The following is a 20,352-nucleotide window of genomic DNA, read 5'->3' on the forward strand; positions in this document are numbered from 1 at the left end:
GTGCTACTCTCTCACTTCGTCCCAGCTTACATTTCCCCCTCCCCGTGTCCTCAAGTCCATTCTCTACGTCTGCATCTTTATTCCTGTCCTGCCCCTAGGTTCATCAGAACCATTTTTTTTTTTTGGATTCCGTATGTATGTGTTAGCATACGGTATTTGTTTTTCTCTTTCTGACTTACTTCACTCTGTATGAAAGACTCTAGGTCCATCCACCTCACTACAAATAACTCAATTTCGTTTCTTTTTATGGCTGAGCAATATTCCATTGTATACACATCTTCTTTATCCATTCATCTATCAATGGACACTTAGATTGCTTCCATGTCCTGGCTACTGTAAATAGAGCTGCGATGAACATTGTAGTACATGACTTTTTGAATTATGTTTTCTCAGGGTATATGCCCAGTAGTGGGATTGCTGGGTCATATGGTAGTTCTATTTTTAGTTTTTTAAGGAACCTCCATACTGTTCTCCATAGTGGCTGTATCAATTTACACAACAGTGCAAGAGGGTTCCCTTTTTTCCATACCCTCTCCAGCATTTATTGTTTGTAGATTTTTTGATGATGGCCATTCTGACTGGTGTGAAGTGATACCTCGGTGTAGTTTTTTTTTTTTTTTTTTTTTTTGCGGTGTGCGGGCCTCTCACTGTTGTGGCCTCTCCCGCTGTGGAGCACAGGCTCCGGACGCGCAGACTCAGCGGCCATGGCTCACGGGCGAGCCGCTCCACGGCATGTGGGATCTTCCCGGACCAGGGCACGAACCCGCGTCCCCTGCATCAGCAACCACTGCACCACCAGGGAAGCCCCTCAGTGTAGTTTTGATTTGCATTTCTCTAATGATTAGTGATGTTGAGCATCCTTTCACGTGTTTGTTGGCAATCTGTATATCTTCTTTGGAGAAATGTCTGTTTAGGTCTTCTGCCCATTTTTGGATTGTGTTGTTTGTTTTTTAGATATTGAGCTGCATGAGCTGCTTGTATATTTTGGAGATTAATCCTTTGTCAGTTGCTTGGTTTGCAAATATTTTCTCCCATTCTGAGGGTTGTCTTTTCGTCTTGTTTATGGTTTTCTTTGCTGTGCAAAAGCTTTTAAGTTTCATTAGGTCCCATTTGTTTATTTTCATTTCTCTAGGAGATGAGTCAAAAAAGGATCTTGCTGTGATGTATGTCATAGTGTGTTCTGTCTGTGTTTTCCTCTAAGAATTTTATAGTGTCTGGCCTTATATTTAAGTCTTTAATCCATTTTGAGTTTATTTTTGTGTATGGTGTTAGGAAGTGTTCTAATTTCATTCTTTTACATGTAGCTGTCCAGTTTTCCCAGCACGTAACTTTCTTTTTAATAACTAAACCCAACTTTGTTCTTGAGCCCCCAGCCTGCCTAGAGAAGACAATTGATTTTAACTTATCCTGTTAAACTTAGTCCATAGAGTGACTTCTTTGGGAAGGGGCAAGTTCTGGGAATTTGTATCCCATTTTCACAATCCAGTTCAAAGCTTAGTCATTTGGATAAGGACTTAGTTTTTTAGTGGTTTTCTCTTTCCCCGTTCATCTTTCCTTCTCCTGGGTGATATCTGGATTTGGATACAGCAAATGGTCATGTAAAGCCATGGCAGTGAGGTCAGGGACCTCCAACTGGTGACCCTAAGTCCTTCTACTGTCTGCCTTTGGTATCTCCCCATGTCCCAGGTCCCTGATACTCCTTCTTATCGTGAGGTCTGCACTCACTGTCTTTCCTTCTCATTCAAACTGTAGCCTTGTCCCTGAACCCAAATGGAGCATTAAGTTCTGAATCTCCTGCAAGTCATGAGCAGGCTGTAGGGAACTGTTAGAATCCCAGCCTTGATGGACCTCACCATACCCTACTGCCATTCCACTCAGCGTGAACACCCCTTTTTTGGCATGAGGCTCCTGTGAGGAGGTCTCCCGTTAGATTTCCATATAAAAAGAGGTTCATAAGAAATGGTTTCATTAGCATTATCCCCTTACACAACCACCCCCGAGAGGGAGCATCCTCACCCTAAGCTTATTCTCTCAAGCTCTCCAAGCTCTATGCCATCAGCCCCAGAAAAGCTTTTCTTTTTGTGGGTTGAGAACTTCCCTCATGTCATGTCCTACATTCTTTCATAATCATCATTTGACTCTGTGGTCAGTTCTCCAATTTTTGTTACTTGAAATATAAATCTAATTTGGGGAGTCCTGAGAAAATTATTATGTATTTGTCGAAAGCTTAGCTTTTAAGATTATTTTACAAATCATGACACCGAAAATGCATTCACTGCTCAAGAGAGTATTAGATTGTACATTGAATGTTATGTGCCCTTTCAGGGTCATGTAAGACATAGTTGAAATAAAAAGAATGTGGAATCCTTTGGAAGACATTATCCTGGTACTCAACATTAGGGCCATGAGAGATATCAGTGTTGAGTTACAAGTTACTCCTGACATTGGTAGAGAGAGGATGCCAAGGACACTTATATAATCCCAGACTCATGGGACCATTATAGCCTTCAGTGCACTTCACTGTTCTTGGCTCCTTCCTGAATCATTCCTGACAGATAGTAATTTTATCCTAGTTGTAAAGATTCCTAATTTTGTACTATATTTTTAGTCAAATACTATTGTTTAAGAGCAACTTAAATGGTAAAAACATGGACAGATTCATTTCCAGTTTATCTTGATTGTTAATGTGTGTGCAAGGTATCTGCTGCATATGTACTGGGGAACGATACACACATCAAACAAAAACACCTGCTCACCATTTATTAAAATCTTGCAGATGTTCATTAGAGTCGAGTAGATCCTAATGTATTATTATCTTGATAAAGAGTGTCTTCTTTTAGCAAAGGTGCTAATCTGTGCTCCTCACATTTCTTTGCTTATGAAAAGCCAGTTGACTCAAGCAGCCACAACCCAGAGGACCCCCCACTGTTCACTAGTTAACTCTTTCCCAGATTGTAGACAAAGTGCCAGGAGGAAACCTAGGTCTCTAAAGTAGGGTCATAACCTGTATAAGGACAAGGAGTGCTCTGAGTATCCAACAAAAGCTCTGAATTTTCTCAGCAGAAAAGTGCAAGATGCATATACAACGTGCTGCCTACAGTTTCAAGGTATTTACAAGCCCTGCTGAAACAAGTTAAGAACCCTTGATTTAAGATGGCATGCAGCAAACCCAAACCGGCACATTTCCTTCTGCACTTAGTCAAAAACCCTTAAATTGCTGTGAAAGAATAGTATGCCTGGTTTACGCATTCTCAAATCTCAGTAATGTATAATACGTAAAAAGAGCAAATATGATATACTTTTACAGTGTTTTTAATTACAGGAATAAAAAAAGAAGAGCATAAAGGTGCTGAACTCCTACAGTTGAATATGAAAAGGTTAAATACACATATGATGCAGCTCCACTCCGTAAACTTGACGTGCAGTGGCAACTCGAGAAGGAGCTGCTGGTTGGGCTTCTGCTGCCTGCAGTGCCAGCACTGGAGACAGGGAGATTGAAATAAAATGTATTCCCTCCTAAGTGTCAAGGGCGTCCATCTTGCCTCTTTCAGTCTTTCCTTCAAAATGCATGATTTTTAAAAAATAGACAATATTCATGTAAAATGAAAATATCCCATAAGTCACCATGATTCCTTATATGCTTTCTTTTTTTAATTTCTAAATAATGTCTTGTGCTTTTATATTTCACTTAACAATTTAAAAAATCAAATTTTTGGACATGCACTTTCACTCATAAATCATCACCTTGAATAAACACACACACACACACACACACACACACACACACACACACACAGAGAATGAGATTTGATTGTGTAATGGAAAAGTGAGGTTTAATTGTTCTGACCTGGAGTTTTGTGATTTGCAAATTTATTTTACTACATTGAGTCGGTAATAAGTGGGCTTTTCTTCTTAATGTGCTTTTCTTTTCTTTTTGTTTGTGTTCTCTTGCTGTCTCTCTCCCCTGGCACCTCTTCTTGCAGCTGTGTAATGGGGGCTCCGTCACTGAGCTTGTCAAAGGTCTACTCAGGTGTGGCCAGCGGCTGGATGAAGCAGTGATCTCATACATCTTGTATGGGGCCCTCTTGGTAAGGACGTCCATCAAGCTGGGGGCAGAGGGGGCAATTTGTCATTGGTTGGCTCCCCATTGCATATTAACAAGGGGAAACTGCCCTATAATATGCAAGGTGTATAACAGGGAGGTGTAGCCAAATGTGGACTTTGATTAGATTTTTAATAGTAGGGTAACTGTTTAACCATGCAAAAAAAAAAAAAAATAACCATGCAAATTTTCCTTTTCTCTTTCCTGTTGTTTGGTGGCGGTGGGACACCATGCAGGGCCTTCAGCATTTGCACAATAACCGAATCATCCACCGTGATGTCAAGGGGAATAATATTCTTCTGACAACAGGAGGAGGAGTTAAGCTCGTTGACTTTGGTAATGACTGCTTGTCATTTGTTTTCTTGATGTGTGCGGTTTAGCCAAAGGCAACAATTTATTGCAGTCTCAGAAGACTGGAGCCTGTCTTCTAGGCCATAGGCTGAGGGCCTTTCCAGTCACACACAGGCTGGAGAATGGGGGGTGGTTCACCAGATGGATCACCCTAGGAGATGCTGTTTGTTAATCTATTTTCAGCTTTAGAAGCAATTTTTTTAAGGAGAATATAAAAGTGTTTCAAAAGAAGAATTCGAGGGAAAAACTGGTTTTCTGGGAAGGATTTCACATCTCAGGGCAATTGTCTGTAATTTACATTTTGTCTATTCTTTTTTGCATATGAAAAGAGAAAGCAGTTTGGTCTTTCAAATGATTTTCTCTAGCCTTAGGCATACTTATTCCCAGTGAGCAGAAGGTAAAATGGTCCTTTGGGTCTGAAAGCTAACATCCCTTTCAATTGTGATTGTTGCTGTTACATGTGAGGCTGGTTGAACTGGAAACATTAACAGGAAATGGAAGTGTGAAAGGAAACGCAGAGCAATATCACCTAAGGCCAGAGAACTATTAAATATCTGCTTGTGACACTCCTGTGTTGATAGTCACAAACCAACAAACCATTTGGTTTTCCTTTTTAAGTTTATCTAATGGTTTAGTCTTCTAAACAGGTTGAACAACAATTAGTACCTCAGCATGATTGTTATAAATAATGAGAAACCATTTACAGAAGCACTTTTTAAAATGTTCTTTATCATTGTCAGTGTAGTAGGAGAAAAGATTGATGATTTTGAATATTCATTGTTTTATTGGTAAGAAAGAATTCAGTGTTAAAATGTATCAGTGAATCATTTGCTCAGAAGAAATTACTCAAAAATAAATGAAATTACGCTAAGTATATTGGTTTATTTACTAAAAAGCAAAGAAAATTGCGGAGGGTTTAAATAGAGTTTAAAGAGCCCTCTTTGGCTTCCTAATAAAGAATAAGGAATGCAAGCAGTTAGCATAACAACTACCCTGAAGAAACAACCCATGGTCCTTGGCAAATCTATGCCTAATGTTTTTAAAGGTCTGTTTTTTGCTGATGAGCATATTCAGATTTCTAAGTTCTTATCAACAGCATTAGTGGCCACCATTGCTATTCTCTTAAGGGCTGCATTAGATTTTGCTTGGTATAAAAGAATACCTTATATTTGTAAAATACTTTACAATTTATAAATCATTTTCACAGTTGTTCCATTTTTTTAAAAATTTACTTATTTTATTTATTTTTGGCTGCATTGGGTCTTCGTTGCTGCGCTCAGGCTTTTTCTAGTTGCAGCGAGCGGCATTGCGGTGGCTTCTCTTTTGGAGCACGGGCTCTAGGTGCGTGGGCTTTGGTAGTTGTGGCTCGCGGGCTCAGTAGTTGTGGCTCACGGGCTCTAGAGCGCAGGCTCAGTAGTTGTGGCACATGGGCTTAGTTGCTCCGCGGCATGTGGGATCTTCCCGGACCAGGGCTCAAACCCGTGTTCCCTGTATTGGCAGGCGGATTCTTATCCACTGTACCACCAGGGAAGCCCCCACAGTTGTTCTCTTACTTGGTATTTAAGAAGAACTCTTTGTGTTAGGTGTGATGAGTAGCATTATCCCCAATTTGAAGGTAAGAAAACTGAGGCTCAGGGTGAGGTTGTCTGCTTGAGGTCATACAGATAGGAAAAGACGTAATTGAGATAGGAAACAGGTCTTCTGACTCCTAATCCAGTGTACCTTTACATCCATTATGGCATAAAGAAGAGAGCTGGCTTAAGACTATGACAGAGTACATTGGAATTATATTAAAATTCAGGTCCTCAACATTGAGCCCTAGATAATAATATTATTAGTCAATTTCTTTTTCCATTTGACAAATGTATTTTTCATGTCAGGTTTCCAGCCTTCTAGGTAAGATAAGGCACTGAAAACTTTTTACTTCTACACTGATGCTCTGTTATAGATAATACATGCCCATTTTCTTCCTCCATCAAATGAGGCACCATTTTAAGAAAGATATCACCTGAAATATTTTGGAAATATAGTAGGAACGTATTTTGGGTTGATCCTAGTTCTTGATGTTTTCTTTTGATTCCAATTTTGCAGCAGTATGGTAGAAATGCTCGATTTAGATAGATATATGCTCCCACACAGTGGTTGGCAAACTACAGCCTGTGAACCGAATCTGACCTGCCTCCTGTTTTTGTACAGCCTGTGAACTAAGAATGGTTTTTACATTTTTAAATGGTTGGGAAAAAATCAAAAGAAAAATATTTTATGACCGTGAAAACTATGCATCCATAAATGAATTTTTGTGGAAACACAGCTACACTCATTTGCTTCTGTGTTGTCTATGCTGCTTTTCCATTACAATGGCAGAGTTGAGTAGCTGTGACAGAGCCTTAGGCTCGCAAAGCCTAAGATATTTTCTGTCTGACCCTTTATGGAAGAAGTTTGCCAGCCCCTGGTCTAGCATCATCTTCTGCTCACTGCTGAATTGTGACACCCTTTTCTTATAGGCGTCTCAGCTCAACTCACCAGTACACGTCTGCGGAGAAACACATCTGTCGGCACCCCATTCTGGATGGCCCCTGAGGTAAGCAGAGGGCAACGATTTCTTTGTATTTGCTGAGAGCCTTGGTACTATGCCTTTTTATGGGAAGGTCACACACTTCACTTTCAGGAAGAAGAAAATCCTTTATCCTCATTGAACTGTGAGGGTTCTGGTTTGGTGAGTGATAATGATGACAAACCAGAACTTAATTTCAGAAAATCGGGATTAAGTCACAGCTGGCCCACAGAATACCTTCATGCAGTTAGAAAAAGGTGCCCCCTCCAGAAGATGCAGCCCTCTACAAGGGTCCTGGCTTGACAAGTTCATCCAGCCGTTGTGTAAATTAGAAAAAGTCACCTTCCCTGGATAGATTCAGCCCCAGTGACACATGGCTTGGTGAAGAGACAGATTTCAGCTCCAGCTGGCTTACAGAACTATATGCCATAGTCCTGGTTGCTTTTTTGTTACCAGATACATAGTAACTTCTCTTGTGTACTTTTTTGGCTCTGTAGTAAAACCTGGGATTTCGCCCTAATTTAGTACTGGCATTACCACAGAATCCTCTATGAAATGACACATATAGAAGTTTGGGGAATCTTCGGGCTAGATACCGCATACCCTGAAACAGAGGCACTGTACAGCTTTGCTTGTCAGGTCAGCATTTTAATTCCACAGCACTCTGGCCTGAGAGCAGCTCTCTTGGATCAAGCAAATGGGTTCTTTTAATAAGAGAACTCAGCAATCATCTCCTTAGAGGTCTTTCCATCTCCATTCTGTCCCTGGGCTTTCCTTCCTCTATGTGATTGCCAAGGTGGTCTCCTAACACAGTAATTGGCTTACGCCAATATGCTCAAATTTATTCTATCTCAATGGCCTTCTCTTTCATACTTGGATAATGGACAGACCCATTTTAGAGAAAAAGAAAATCCCTGCAGATTCCAGTGTTTACTTAAATCTTAAATTGATTTTAAAAACCATGAAACTAGACATACACTTATCTAGTCATTTATATTTGTAATGCTGTAAAACCAAAAGGGAAAAAAATGTATTATGAAAAAACTACAAAGCCAGCAGTGTTCAAGTAAACAGCTTTAATTTAATGAGACAAATGACATTGTTTTGTGAAACTCAGTTGTCCTTTGCAATGTGAATATGTTTCAGAGCATGATGGCATGGATTATTTTGAGTTATTTTGTCAACCTTACTGCCGCATACCATGTGGTGACCCAGTTCTCCCACCACTTTACTCAGTGAGAGTGATCTCTTTGTTTAAACAGCATCTCCTTTGGCCTCTAACTGGCACGTCTCTGTTGGCTTAGTGCCGGCTTAATAATAAACATAAATATGGGCACTGAAATTGTGTGTCAATTAGCCATCCAGATGATCTGGAACATGTTTTTATTGCAGCTTCTCCCATTTTATTATTATTAATAAACTATCATTGAAACAAAAGCAAAAACATAAAAATTTTCATAGGGACCTCATGAACCCCACTTTGAGAAACACTGTAGGACAAAGTCAAGATTCCTTAGAATGGGGAACAAAGCCTTTCATATTCCAGCTTCTGTACTGTCCAGCCTCATTTCAGGTTACTTTTCCCCAATTTACTTGTTTTTAATGCCTCAACAGAAGTGAACAACAGGTAATTCTCCAAATCTATCCTTATGTGTCATTCCTTTAAACCTTTCCATATATTGTTACATCATCTGGGATGGCCCTCAGAACTCTGGAACATTCCTCCTCAATCTTCAAGTCTCAGCGCAAATGCAACTCCCCTAGGAAACCTTCCCTCATCCTTGGCCAACTGAGGTTCTTTTCCCTGAGTTTCCACTGCAGCCTTTACACCCTCCATTAGCAAACCATGACCGTTGTATTGTATTGGGTTGGCCAAAAGGTTTGTTCGGTTTTTTCCTTAAGATGGCTCTAGTAACACTTAGTTGTCTTTAACTTCATTCAAAACAATTTTGTTAGATTGTATTGTGACAGCTGTCATACCAGTGTGCATTTTAAAAAAACTTATCAAAATTGGTGAATTTTTGTGTAGCCATTTTAATATTGAAGATGGAAGAAAAAACGCAATACTTTTGGCATATTATGCTTTATCATTTCAAGAAAGGTAAAAACGCAACTGATATGCAAAAAAAAGATGTGTGCAGTGTATGTGTGCAGTGTATGTGTGACTGATTGAATGTGTCAAAAGTGGTTTGCAAAGTTTCGTGCTGGAGATTTCTCACTGGACAATGCTCCACAGTCGAGTAGACCAGTTGAAGTTGACAGCGATCATATTGAGACATTAATTGAGAACAACCAATGTTATACCACACAGGCGATAACTGACATACTCAAAATATCCAGATCAAGCACTGAAGATCATTTGCACCAGCTTGGCTATGTTCATCGCTTTGATATTTGGGTTCCACATAAGTTAAGCAAAAAAAAACCCTTCTTGACTGTATTTCCGTGTGCGATTCTCTACTTAAACATAATGAAAACGTTCCATTTTTAAAACAAATTGTGACAGAGGATGAAAAGTGGATACTGTACAATAACATAGAATGGGGCAAGTGAAATGAACCACCACCAACCACACCAAAGGCCGGTCTTTATCTAAAGAAGGTGATGTTGTGTATATGGTGGGATTGGAAAGGAGTCCTCTATTATGAGCTCCTTCTGGAAAACCAAATGATTAATTCCAACAAGTACTGCTCTCAGTTAGACCAACTGAAAGCAGCACTTCAGTGAAAAGCATCCAGAATTAGTCAAGAGAAAACACATAATCTTCCATCAGCATAACACAAGACCGCATGTTTCTTTGATGACCAGGCAAAAACCATTACAGCTTGGCTGGGAAGTTTTGATTCATCCGCCATATTCACCAGATATTGCACCTTCAGATTTCCATTTATTTTGGTCTTTACAAAATTCTCTTAATGGAAAAAATTTCAATTCCCTGGAAGACTGTAAAGGGCACCTGGAAGAATTCTTTGTTCAAAAAGATAAAAAGTTTTGGGAAGATGGAATGATGAATTTGCCTGAAAAATGGCAGAAAGTAGTGGAATAAAGCATTGAATACGTTGTTCAATAAAGTTCTTGGTGAAAATGAAAAATGTGTCTTTTGTTTTTACTTAAAAACCAAAGGCACTTTTTGGTCAACCCAATAGTTGTTGGTAAGCAGGTCTCCCAATTGGACTCTGAACTCTGGCAGGGACTTGGGATGCCCAGCTCTCAGTGTAGTGCTTGATAGAGGCTAGATGCTCAATAAGCATCTGTTGGATGAATGAACACATTGGTAAAAAAGTCAAAGGAGAAGATGAATTTGGAGGGTAGTTTGAGGAGGGCTTTAAAACTATTGGTATTCACAAATTTCTCTGTAGATTTTGATTAATTTATTATTAAAGGAAAGCATAACTGAGGCCACTCAACTAATATTTAGTGTGGCATAACTCAGAAGATGGTGTTCCCGTTACAATCCGCGGCAAGTTGGTGTTCTCAGAACCACAAAATACAAATAAGACAAACCTGCTCTTGGCTTTGTACATTTCTCATGAGGTGTTTGTGACTTTTCAGTTTCAGCTGGGTTGAAGAAAATATGTGGAGTGTTTCTATTTACGGGCAGTTTAGTGGTCCATGGTGAGCTTCCGTTGCCCAGATTGCCTGAAACTGGTTCCCTTCTCATCAGGGAAAAGCCAGTGTTGCATCTTGCCTGCTGTAGTGGATAAACTGAGCAGTAGGCAGATGATGGGGCGGAGACCTTGACAGTGCCTCTCAGGAGCAAGTGCCCAGTTGCTCTGTGTATGACTCAGAGATTCTCTCAGGATATGTGCTTGCATCCAAGATGCTTTGGGACGAGGCTGCAGTTCTTGAGACTCAGTCCTACACAAACTTCACATTTTTATTTTTCAAATGGAGAATTACTCTTTCCAACGAAGAGTCTTTTAAGAGCGTCCACAGGAATAATCTTCCATTTGTCAGTTCAATTCAACAAACTTAAAAAACAAATTTTTATCTTACTGAAGTATAGCTGATTTACAATGTTGTGTTAATTTCTGCTATATAGCAGTGATTCAGTTATATATATACACATATATATATATATTCTTTTTCACATTCCTTTCCATTATGGTTTATCACAGGATACTGAACACAGTTCTCTGTGCTATACAGTATGTCCTTGTTGTATATCCATTCTATATATAATAGTTTGCATCTGCTAATCCCAAACTCCCAGTTCATCCCTCCCTCATCCCTTCTCCCCCTTGGCAACCACAAGTCTGTTCTCTATGTCTGTGAGTCTGTTTTTGTTTCGGAGATAAGTTCATTTGTGTCATATTTTAGATTCCATATATAAGTGATATCATATGGTATTTGTCTTTCTCTGTCTGACTGACTTTACTTAGTATGATAATCTCTAGGTCCATCCATGTTGCTGCAAATGGCGTTATTTCATTATTTTTTATGGCTAAGTAGCATTCCATTCAACAACCATTTATACTCTCTTCCGTGAGCCAGACTTTGGGTCAAGACGAGTCCTTGAAAGTATAATCAGTAGTGGTTCAAATGGACATTGTCTTCGTATGGTGGCCTGCACAGTATATTGATCCTAATATGCTTTCACTTCTGCTTGTGTGAATAAGTGGTATTTAGATTAAATATGACAGCAATGTGTGCAATGCCAATGCCAGTGTAATAAAACCATTGCATGCCACCAGTGCTTTTATTTTGAAAACGCAGCAGAGTGATCCTTGATCCTATTTTATTTTTGAGAAATTGAACCAAATTATTCTTTTCCCATTTGTGTATTTCCATTTTGATTTCACCAGCCTAACTACAATATTTAATTCAAATAGGCTATGCTTCAAACCAGGTAGCTAATGGAATGTGACCAGACCACAGTCAAACTTTGACACGCAGTCCAAACAGCAGTTCACCGGGGCAGCTTGAAGCTGCATCATGAACTGACTATCATATTCACAACACTCTCCACTTATTTCCTCTTGACATCTCATGTGGACGCTCATAAAGTTGAAAGATGCTGGGTAAAAACAGTATCAACTCAGCAGTGTAGGAGAAGAAAAATTTTAGGGGGTGCGCTTAGTGTGATAGTACTTTGAAACAATGCTACTGGGGAAATATTGGCTGGCATAGTAAGAGTTAATCTAAAAGTCAAGGTCAGTACAGTTTTTTTTACAAACTGAGTACGTCAGTAGCATACTATGACTCAGGAAGATGATTTTAAGAGGGAAAGAAAGATGCTCAACATAGAAACTGTATTTAACAAGATTACCCTGAGCAAAATGACTTCAGCAATAGGAAATGAAGTTTCTCCTGTGAGTACAGAGGTAGGTGGTTCCAGACTTTGTTGATTCAGCAGCTCAGTAAAGCCATCAGAAACCCAGGTTCTTAGATTTCCCTGGCTGTGACTGCTGCAAGTTGCATGGCTTCATTGTTAGGGACAGACCTGGAGGCTAGGTTAGGACAACATTGTCTGTGAGTGTCTGAGGGGCAGCAGGGGCTGCAGTATTCTAGCAGCCACCAGTGAAAGCACCCATGGTACAATCCAACAGATACCCCCTTAATTCCCTTGGAGCTGCCCTTGGCCAGCCAAGAAGTTAAAGTGGGTTCTCCTCCTGTCCTGGGATCAAAGCCGTGGCCACTCCATACTAGTTTCCTAGGGCTGCCATACAAAGTAGCTCAAACTGGGTGGTTTAAAACAACAGAAATTTATTATCTCACGGTTCTGGAGGCTAGAAGTCCAAAAGCAAGGTGTTAGCAGGGCATGCTCCCTTTGAAGCCTCTAGGATCATTCCTTGCCTCTTCCTAGCTTCTGGTGATTTGCTGGCAGTCTTTGGCGTTCTTTGGCTAGCAGCTCCGTATCGCCAATATCTGCCTTTGTAATCACATTGCGTTCTCCCTGTTTGTCTGTCTTCACATGGCCATCATGTTGTAAGGACACCAGTCATATTGGATTAGGGGCCCACCTACTTCAGTATGACCTCACCTTAACTAATTACATCTGCAACGACCCTATTTCCAAATAATTTCACATTCTGAGGTCCTGGGGGCTAGCACCTTAACATATCTTTTTCTTTTTGGAGGACACGATTCAACCTATAACAACCCTCCAAATACTTAACATCCCTCCTCTAGTAAATAATTCTGATTTCCAAGGTAATCAGTCAGTCATTTGTAACCTACAGGTCTACATGTTACAGGCGCTACCTTAGTTGGAGAGCTCAGCTTTGCCTATCTGCGAGTACACACACACACACACACACACACACACACACACACACACACACACACACACACACACACACATATCTCTCTCAGCCTAAGGTGTTTGAGGCAAACACAGTTCTTTCTGGATGTGCTAGAATGTACCATATGTTCTTCTGGACATACCATAACAAATGGCCTTCTCACGTGAGCCCTCAGTACCTTGAGAATTTTGTGCTGTCCTACCTGCTCTCTGGCCAAGCATCTTTGGTTATCTCCTGAGATGTTTGGTTCAGGTCACTTTCCTCAGCCTTCTGTTGACATCGAGCCTCTGGTCTCCCTGCCTGCCTGTGACATTGGCTTGTATCTCAGACATATATGTATGTTAACACAGTCCTCCCTTTACCCATGTTTATTGCCTCTTTTCTCCTTCCCTCTCTCCTGATAGCCAGTTTCTTATAAGGATAGAGTAATAACATCCCACATCTGCATAGAACTTTCACAAATATTTGTAGTCTCTGTTAAAATAACGCCTTACAGTTAGCTGGGTTGCACTGGTGTGACCACGCTGATTGTTAAAATATTGAAATACTTCTGTTCTAGATGGTAAGTGGCTGCCATCCAGAACCCCTTGAGTGCTCCTTGACCACGAGAGGTGCCTGTCTCTTCCCTTGTGACACCCAGATTTTCTAATGGTCCAGCAACTCCAGGGGGTGATGTCTGGCGAGAAGGGGACCTCAAGGACCAGCTTCAGTGCCGTGTGCAGCTGATTGTCAGATAGTTTGCATATTCCACCTACTAAGCAGGTATACAGTGGGAAGGAAACTTTCACTTACTGAGGACTCACCCACTAATGCACCGGGACTGGGATGGGTGCTGTTTTTCTTTTTTTTTTAACTAAGTACCTAACATGTGTCAGATACTATATGCCCAGTAAGTCATTTAGTTTTCTTTTTTTTTTAAATTTATTTATTTAATATATTTATTTTTGGCTGCATTGGGTCTGCGTTGCTGCGCGCGGGCTTTTCTCTAGTTGAGGTGAGCGGGGGCTACTCTTGGTTGCGGTGCACAGGCTTCTCATCGCAGTGGCTTCTCGTTGTGGAGCACGGGCTCTAGGCGCGCGGGCTTCAGTAGTTGTGGCTCGAGGGCTCTGGAGCACAGGCTTAGTAATTGTGGCGCATGGGCTTAATTGCTCTGCGGCATGTGGGATCTTCCTGGACCAGGGCTCAAACCCGTGTCCCCTGCATTGGATTCTTAACCAGTGTGCCACCAGGGAAGCCCCGGGTGCTTTTTTAATACATTATTTTATTTAATTCTCACAACAGCTCTCTAGAGTAGATATTATTTTCTTCATTTTACCACTGAGGAAAATGAGGCTCAAAGAGGGGTAGGAGGTATTGTGCCCAAATTCACGTATCTGGTAAATATTGGAGCTGTTTGGCTTTTCAGAGAGCATGGGAATCCAAGTTACATTTTACAGGTGAAGAAACTAAGGCAGGGAGAGGATACTATTCATGCTAGTTCAGAGCAGACGTGATCCAGAATTCAGGTTTCCTAGCCCACCAGCCTTGTATTCTTTTGCTTCAGTGTGTTCATATGGGATGTACAGTGTGGAAAGTGTGTGCTGAGTCAGCTCCTACAACAAAGCCGTGCAGAGATGGAGTGGTGGTGGAGACACATCATTTTAAAAGACATACATGAAGGACCTATCACGTGTAATGTATAGATTGACTAAACTTTGCCATCCCACCAATGAGAGAAGTAGCCTATATATTAAGGATCCCGTTTACTTGGAATCTTCCGAAAATAGCCAAAGGTCTGTTTCTGTATTAGAAAGCAGACTTGTGGATAAAATAAATATTTGTTTCTTTAAAAAAATTTTTTTTTCATTTTTACTTCCATCTGCTAATTGTTGCAAACAAGAGCTAATCAGCTGAGTAGAGAAACAGATGTGCTGTGACGGCTCCAAAAATGGGTCTCTCTCTCCCTGGCAAAGGGTTGACTGGGGACGGTTGCCATAACAACTGGCTTACACCAATGCAGAAATATCGCAGGCTTTTTGCAACCACTGTTGCCTTCGTCAATTATGCCGTTCTTAGCTAAATGATACAATAATGCTATTTCCTTTGGCACTGCCAGGAATAGAAATGACGAAAGAGATATTTTTTGTTGAGGGGCTGAGAAAGCCATAAACCACTACAGAGCTGAAATATTATTGTTGTCATTATTACCATTTTGTTCCCTAAGCTCTAGCTAATGGGTTTGGTACCTAATAAGAATTAATAGCATCTGTTGAGTGCTTACTATGTGCCAGGCACTAAGTGCTTTGTATGAATTAATTCATCTGTAATCCTTACAATAACCCCATAAAGTTACTGCTATTACTAGTCCAATGTTTTAGAGAAAAGAAGTAAGTCACAGAAAGTACTGTTCTTGTCAAGCTTGGACAGGTTGTTAGGTGAGGCCACCAGGATTTTAACCCAGGTATTTAGCTCCAAAACCCTCCCTCTTAGCCACTATACTAGAGCAAACCATTTAATTGCAACCACCAGTGTACCAGATAAGATGAATGTCTTTCTTTTCCAAATTAAAAATTATTTTAGATAAAAATTATACTTCCTAATATGTTGAGGAAAGTGCAATATTTCAACATGACACTAGAAACCAATGTAATTAATGCCCAAGGGAAGGATCTGGAAAAATAAAATAACAAAGTTCTTCAGAATAGAATTTAGGAGATTTGGATTTTAAATAGTTACAGCTCTGCCACTCATTTTAAAAAAGCGATTGTGGTTCAGTTATTTTAATATGGCTTCACGTTTGGTAGAAGAGATAAGAGTACAAACTTTGGAGTCAGATACACCTGGGAGCAAATCATAGATACCCTACTTACCCACCTGATCACTGACCAACAGCGTCAGAGGACAAAGTGAAACGATGTACTGAAAGTGCTTGCTGCAGTACCCAGCATAGTAAGTGCTTTAAAAATGGTGGTGCCTATTGCCTGAGCCCAACCCTCCCTATCCTGTTCTCAGCTGGAAGGAGACTGGCCTGGGTAGTCTCTGCCTCCTAGGTCCCTTCTGTGTTTCAGAGAACATTTATGGTTTCCAGGGGAAAAAGCCTCTTCCAGCTCTCACATTCCGTGCCTCTGGTATTAGTCAGATGAGGAAGGTGGGACCTCTCCAAGATCTCAATAAGGGTGAGACAATGGCAATGGCGAGACCTTTAGGGTCTGATCTTACCTGACTCTGTTCTAAAAGGCTGAGGATTCTTGGGATCCCATCTGCCGGTCACTTCACTGTGAGGAGTGTAGGCTTTGGTTGCTCAGCAGGTTCGAGTGAGGGGTTTAGAACCTTGGATCCTTGGCTGAAAGACCTGTGCGTCTTCCCCCAAGGCATTCACCTCTGAGATTCTGTAGCCATTTGTGTTCCCCGGTTCCCTCCAGATTCCTGTGTCAGTCTCCAGGAAGTAGGGATTCCCTCCCTTCTCATTCTGGGGCTGACCCTGCCTGCATTCCCAGAGTGCTTCTGCCTTCAAGGGGCCCGGAACACAACCCAGGCACCTGGGGCTCCGGCGGGTAAAGGGCCCAGGGCAAGGGCAGAGTGACTGGTGCAGCCCCGGATTGTACCCTCAGCTTCAGCGATAGCTCCCCTCTCAGCTGGAGCTCTGTGGGGTTGAGTCATATGTCATCTGTCAGTGTGGAGGTGGGGGGCTGGCCCTGGAGGTGACGGTGACTTGTTGTTACCCTCTTCCTGGCGGGTCTAAATATAGGACCCCATCTGAGGCCTCAGCTCCCAGATGTGCAGAAGCACGTGAGCCCAGAACAGAGGCCTCATATCCCCCCCTTCCCCATCCTGCCTTCTGCTCAGTGCTAAGAAGGTTGTTTCAAAGTAATAGCCTCTGTGAGCATTTGGAACTTTCCAGGCTGTCCTCCCACCCCTCTCTGCGGAGGTGAGAAGGGCAAGACACCTGCTGTTTCCCCTTCTTCATCCACCAAAGAGGAAGAACTGTTCCTGCAGGGGCAGAAGTGTTTGCTGAAGAAACGTCAGAGCCCGCCTCTGCTCTTCCTGAGCTCTGAGTCTCACATCACCTGGTGGCTACCCTCTGGTCAGTGCTTCCACTGCCCCGCCCAGGGTATAGGGGCTCAGCCCCAAGAAAGGGAAAGGGAGTTCACGGCTAGGCCAACGCTGCATCGGCTCCTCTGTCCCACGGTCCTTGAGCTGTTGGAGGAAAGAAAAGGGAGGCAGGCAGTCAGCATTAGGAATGGGACCCAGAGGAGCCTTGGGGTGGAGATGAAGCAGGAGCAGGTAGGGGTGTGCAGACTTGTATCTATGGTGCTCTGTTATGGCCCAGCTTTTCCCCACACCTTCTTTAAACGGTTAAAGGAAATCACTCTTTGGTAGGAATGTGTGACATTCCCAAGGGCATTCTGGTTTGCCTGGTGACATCAGCCTGGGAGAGGACAGAACCCAGAGACTACGTGCAGATAAAGGGGTATGCCCGTGCGGGAGCACTCAGATATTGTTTGATTTGCTTCCCTTCCTGTTTTTCAGATGTACTGTGGAGGAGACCCCCCCCCCCCCCGCAATTAGTTTCTTGTCACGGGCTTATGCTTTAGTTCCGTTACCTACTAGCTGTATGACTTTGAGAAATTTCTTAGCCCATCCGAATCTGTTTCCTCACCTGGGGTAAGAATACCTGACTTAACAGCTGTAAAATGAACTGAATGATAGAACTCCTACTCATTCCTTCCTAAACTGAACTCTGGTAGAATTGGAACACTAGCTGACAAAGGAAAGGGGCAGCGGAAGGGAAAGTGAGGGGACAGGGGAAGTGAGAGGCGGCAGGAACTCCATCTGCTTAAATGGAGGGCGTGCTTACACGCTCAGAGTATGGTGTGGCTGTGGCTTATGGAGCACGACATCCCTTTGGCAATGACTCAGCATTCTGTGTACCATAATAATCCCCAGGAGATGCTTCCCTCATGCGGGAACCATGGAGTTTGCTCCTGGTCTGGCCACAAACCAGCTCTGTGACTCTGGACAGGTCAGCTCTCCCCCAGCACCTTAGTTTCTTCCTCTGTGAAACAGGGGGGTTGACTTAATGAATCCTAGGATCCCTTCCAGCATCCATCTCTGAGGTGGGGAAGCTGCTGGAGCTGGGGAGGGTGGTGGGATGATCCTGGGTCTCTAAGCAAATGTGTTCCTTTGGAGCCTTTGAGTACTAAGGACACATGCAAAAATTTGGGGTTGCTGATTTACCTTTCACAGGGGAGTTCTGTGATACTGGTCCTGAGTTTGAGAGAAGGGCTTACCATATAGTTAAGTATAAGTGATATGTTCCCAGGGCTTTGGGGAATTTAAGTGCAAAAACCAATGTGTATGCTGGCCTCAAACCCAGAACAGTCCCCCTCTGCCCTCCACCAGCCATGGTGGGAAGTGGTGTTGTGTATGTGTGTTGTGTGTCTTTTTATTTTTTTAAATTAATTATATTTATTTTTGGCTGTGTTGGCTCTTAGTTGCTGCGCGCGGGCTTTCTCTAGTTGCGGTGCGCGGGCTTCTCATTGCTGTGGCTTCTCTTGTTGTGGAGCACGGGCTCTAGGCGCACGGGCTTCAGTAGTTGTGGCTCGCGGGCTCTAGAGCACAGGCTCAGTAGTTGTGGCGCAGGGGCTTAGTTGCTCCGCGGCATGTGGGATCTTCCCGGACCAGGGATCGGATCCATGTCCCCTGCATTGGCAGGCAGATTCTTAACCACTGCGCCACCAGGGATGCCCTGAGTGTTTTTAATTTGAACTTTGTTTTATTTTTCTAAAGGCATAAGCTGAATGTTACAATCCTGAGAAAAGACTTGTAGAACATCATATTTTAATTACACCTTTCTGAATTTCATAAGAACAGTATAATTTAAATTATTTCTGGCAGTTTCTTAGCATACAAGGTATAGATTCAGTTCTAGTCTTGAGTTTTATGAATGAACTAAAAAAAAAAAGAAGAAGAAATAAAACCCCCCATAAATTTCAGTTCTTCTAGTCCACATCCTCTTAGCAAAAAACCTCAAATCTCAAATGTATCCTCCTTCAAAGTTATATTTCATTCAAGGGAAGAGATTTTATGTGCTTGTTCAGTATCTCAGCTTGTAACACTTTAAGATGTTTGTATGTAAAACTGATGAATAATACTTGCCACTGGAATATTTATAACTGCAATTTACAATTCCAGGGAAATTCCATTTTAGAAATCTTTATGATCAATAACATTTATTAATTATGCTGTGTGAATTATGTAAGCAAAATTAAGAATCCTATTTGCCTTCCTACCTCTCAGCCTATCTTATTTGCCAGTCTATTGACTGTATTTTGGGGCTCAAGGTCAGCCAAAGATTAATAGCTTTAGGTTTATTTGCTTTGCCTCTTTGTGAGCTGAAATTTAGCTCTTGAGATAACAGCATTTTGCCTCTGTACTTGAGTGAAATTTTAATCTTGACCTTTGGTTATGATTTTGGATCACATGATCAATTCTAGTAAGATGAGAAATCAGATCATATAAAGCAAACCTAATTGCATTTTTAATGACATTTTAAAATATTAGTGGAAAAATAAAATAGTCTGAATAACATCTATTGTTTTTTAAGTTTGGTAAATCATTTTTTATAAGAGCAAAACATATTTTTCCTTATGGTGGATGGTGCTACTATAATATTATTTGCTTGAAAGTATTGGTTAAAAATCACATTATTGAAAGAGATTTCAGCCCAGCAGCTCTTTGATATATCATTTGATAAATGGTTTAAGTTAAATAGGTTGGAGAAATCTAGGTTTTCTGAATGCAGGAGTTCATACATTGACTGTTTTTTGTCCCCTTTACATCCAGTTTAATACAGATGTTCTTTATAGATAATGAAGACTTTGAGATGAGGAGAAACTGTTCTCTAAGGTTCTTATAGCCCAAGTCTTTCTGCAAGAGGTAGAGGGTGGATCTCACCCCCTATCTTGGGAACTTTATCAGTAAGCCCTACTCTTGGTCTAGGCTGAAATGAAAGTGTAATCATGGGACATTTCATGGGCTCGTGGTGGCCTGAGAAAGTGTAAGTACTAACTCTAGTCTGGTGCTTACAGTGGAAAAGAATATGGTTGAGAAGAGAATTT

At 41.5% G+C, this 20,352-nt stretch overlaps 1 protein-coding gene across 12 annotated transcripts in view; it reads left to right on the forward strand.

Moving 5' to 3' along the window:
* MYO3B (myosin IIIB) overlaps positions 1-20,352 on the forward strand; it is a 506,873-nt gene that overhangs the window by 94,305 nt on the left and 392,216 nt on the right. For all 12 annotated transcript variants that reach the window (XM_079925177.1, XM_079925176.1, XM_079925182.1 and 9 more), the window contains 3 exons: positions 3,984-4,088; positions 4,339-4,438; positions 6,958-7,034. In XM_079925177.1, coding sequence (XP_079781303.1) covers positions 3,984-4,088; positions 4,339-4,438; positions 6,958-7,034 — 282 coding nt within the window. The remainder of the gene's footprint in view (positions 1-3,983; positions 4,089-4,338; positions 4,439-6,957; positions 7,035-20,352) is intronic.

This window comes from Stenella coeruleoalba, assembly GCF_951394435.1.
Source record: "Stenella coeruleoalba genome assembly, chromosome: 6".
NCBI classification, from domain to species: Eukaryota; Metazoa; Chordata; class Mammalia; order Artiodactyla; family Delphinidae; genus Stenella; species Stenella coeruleoalba.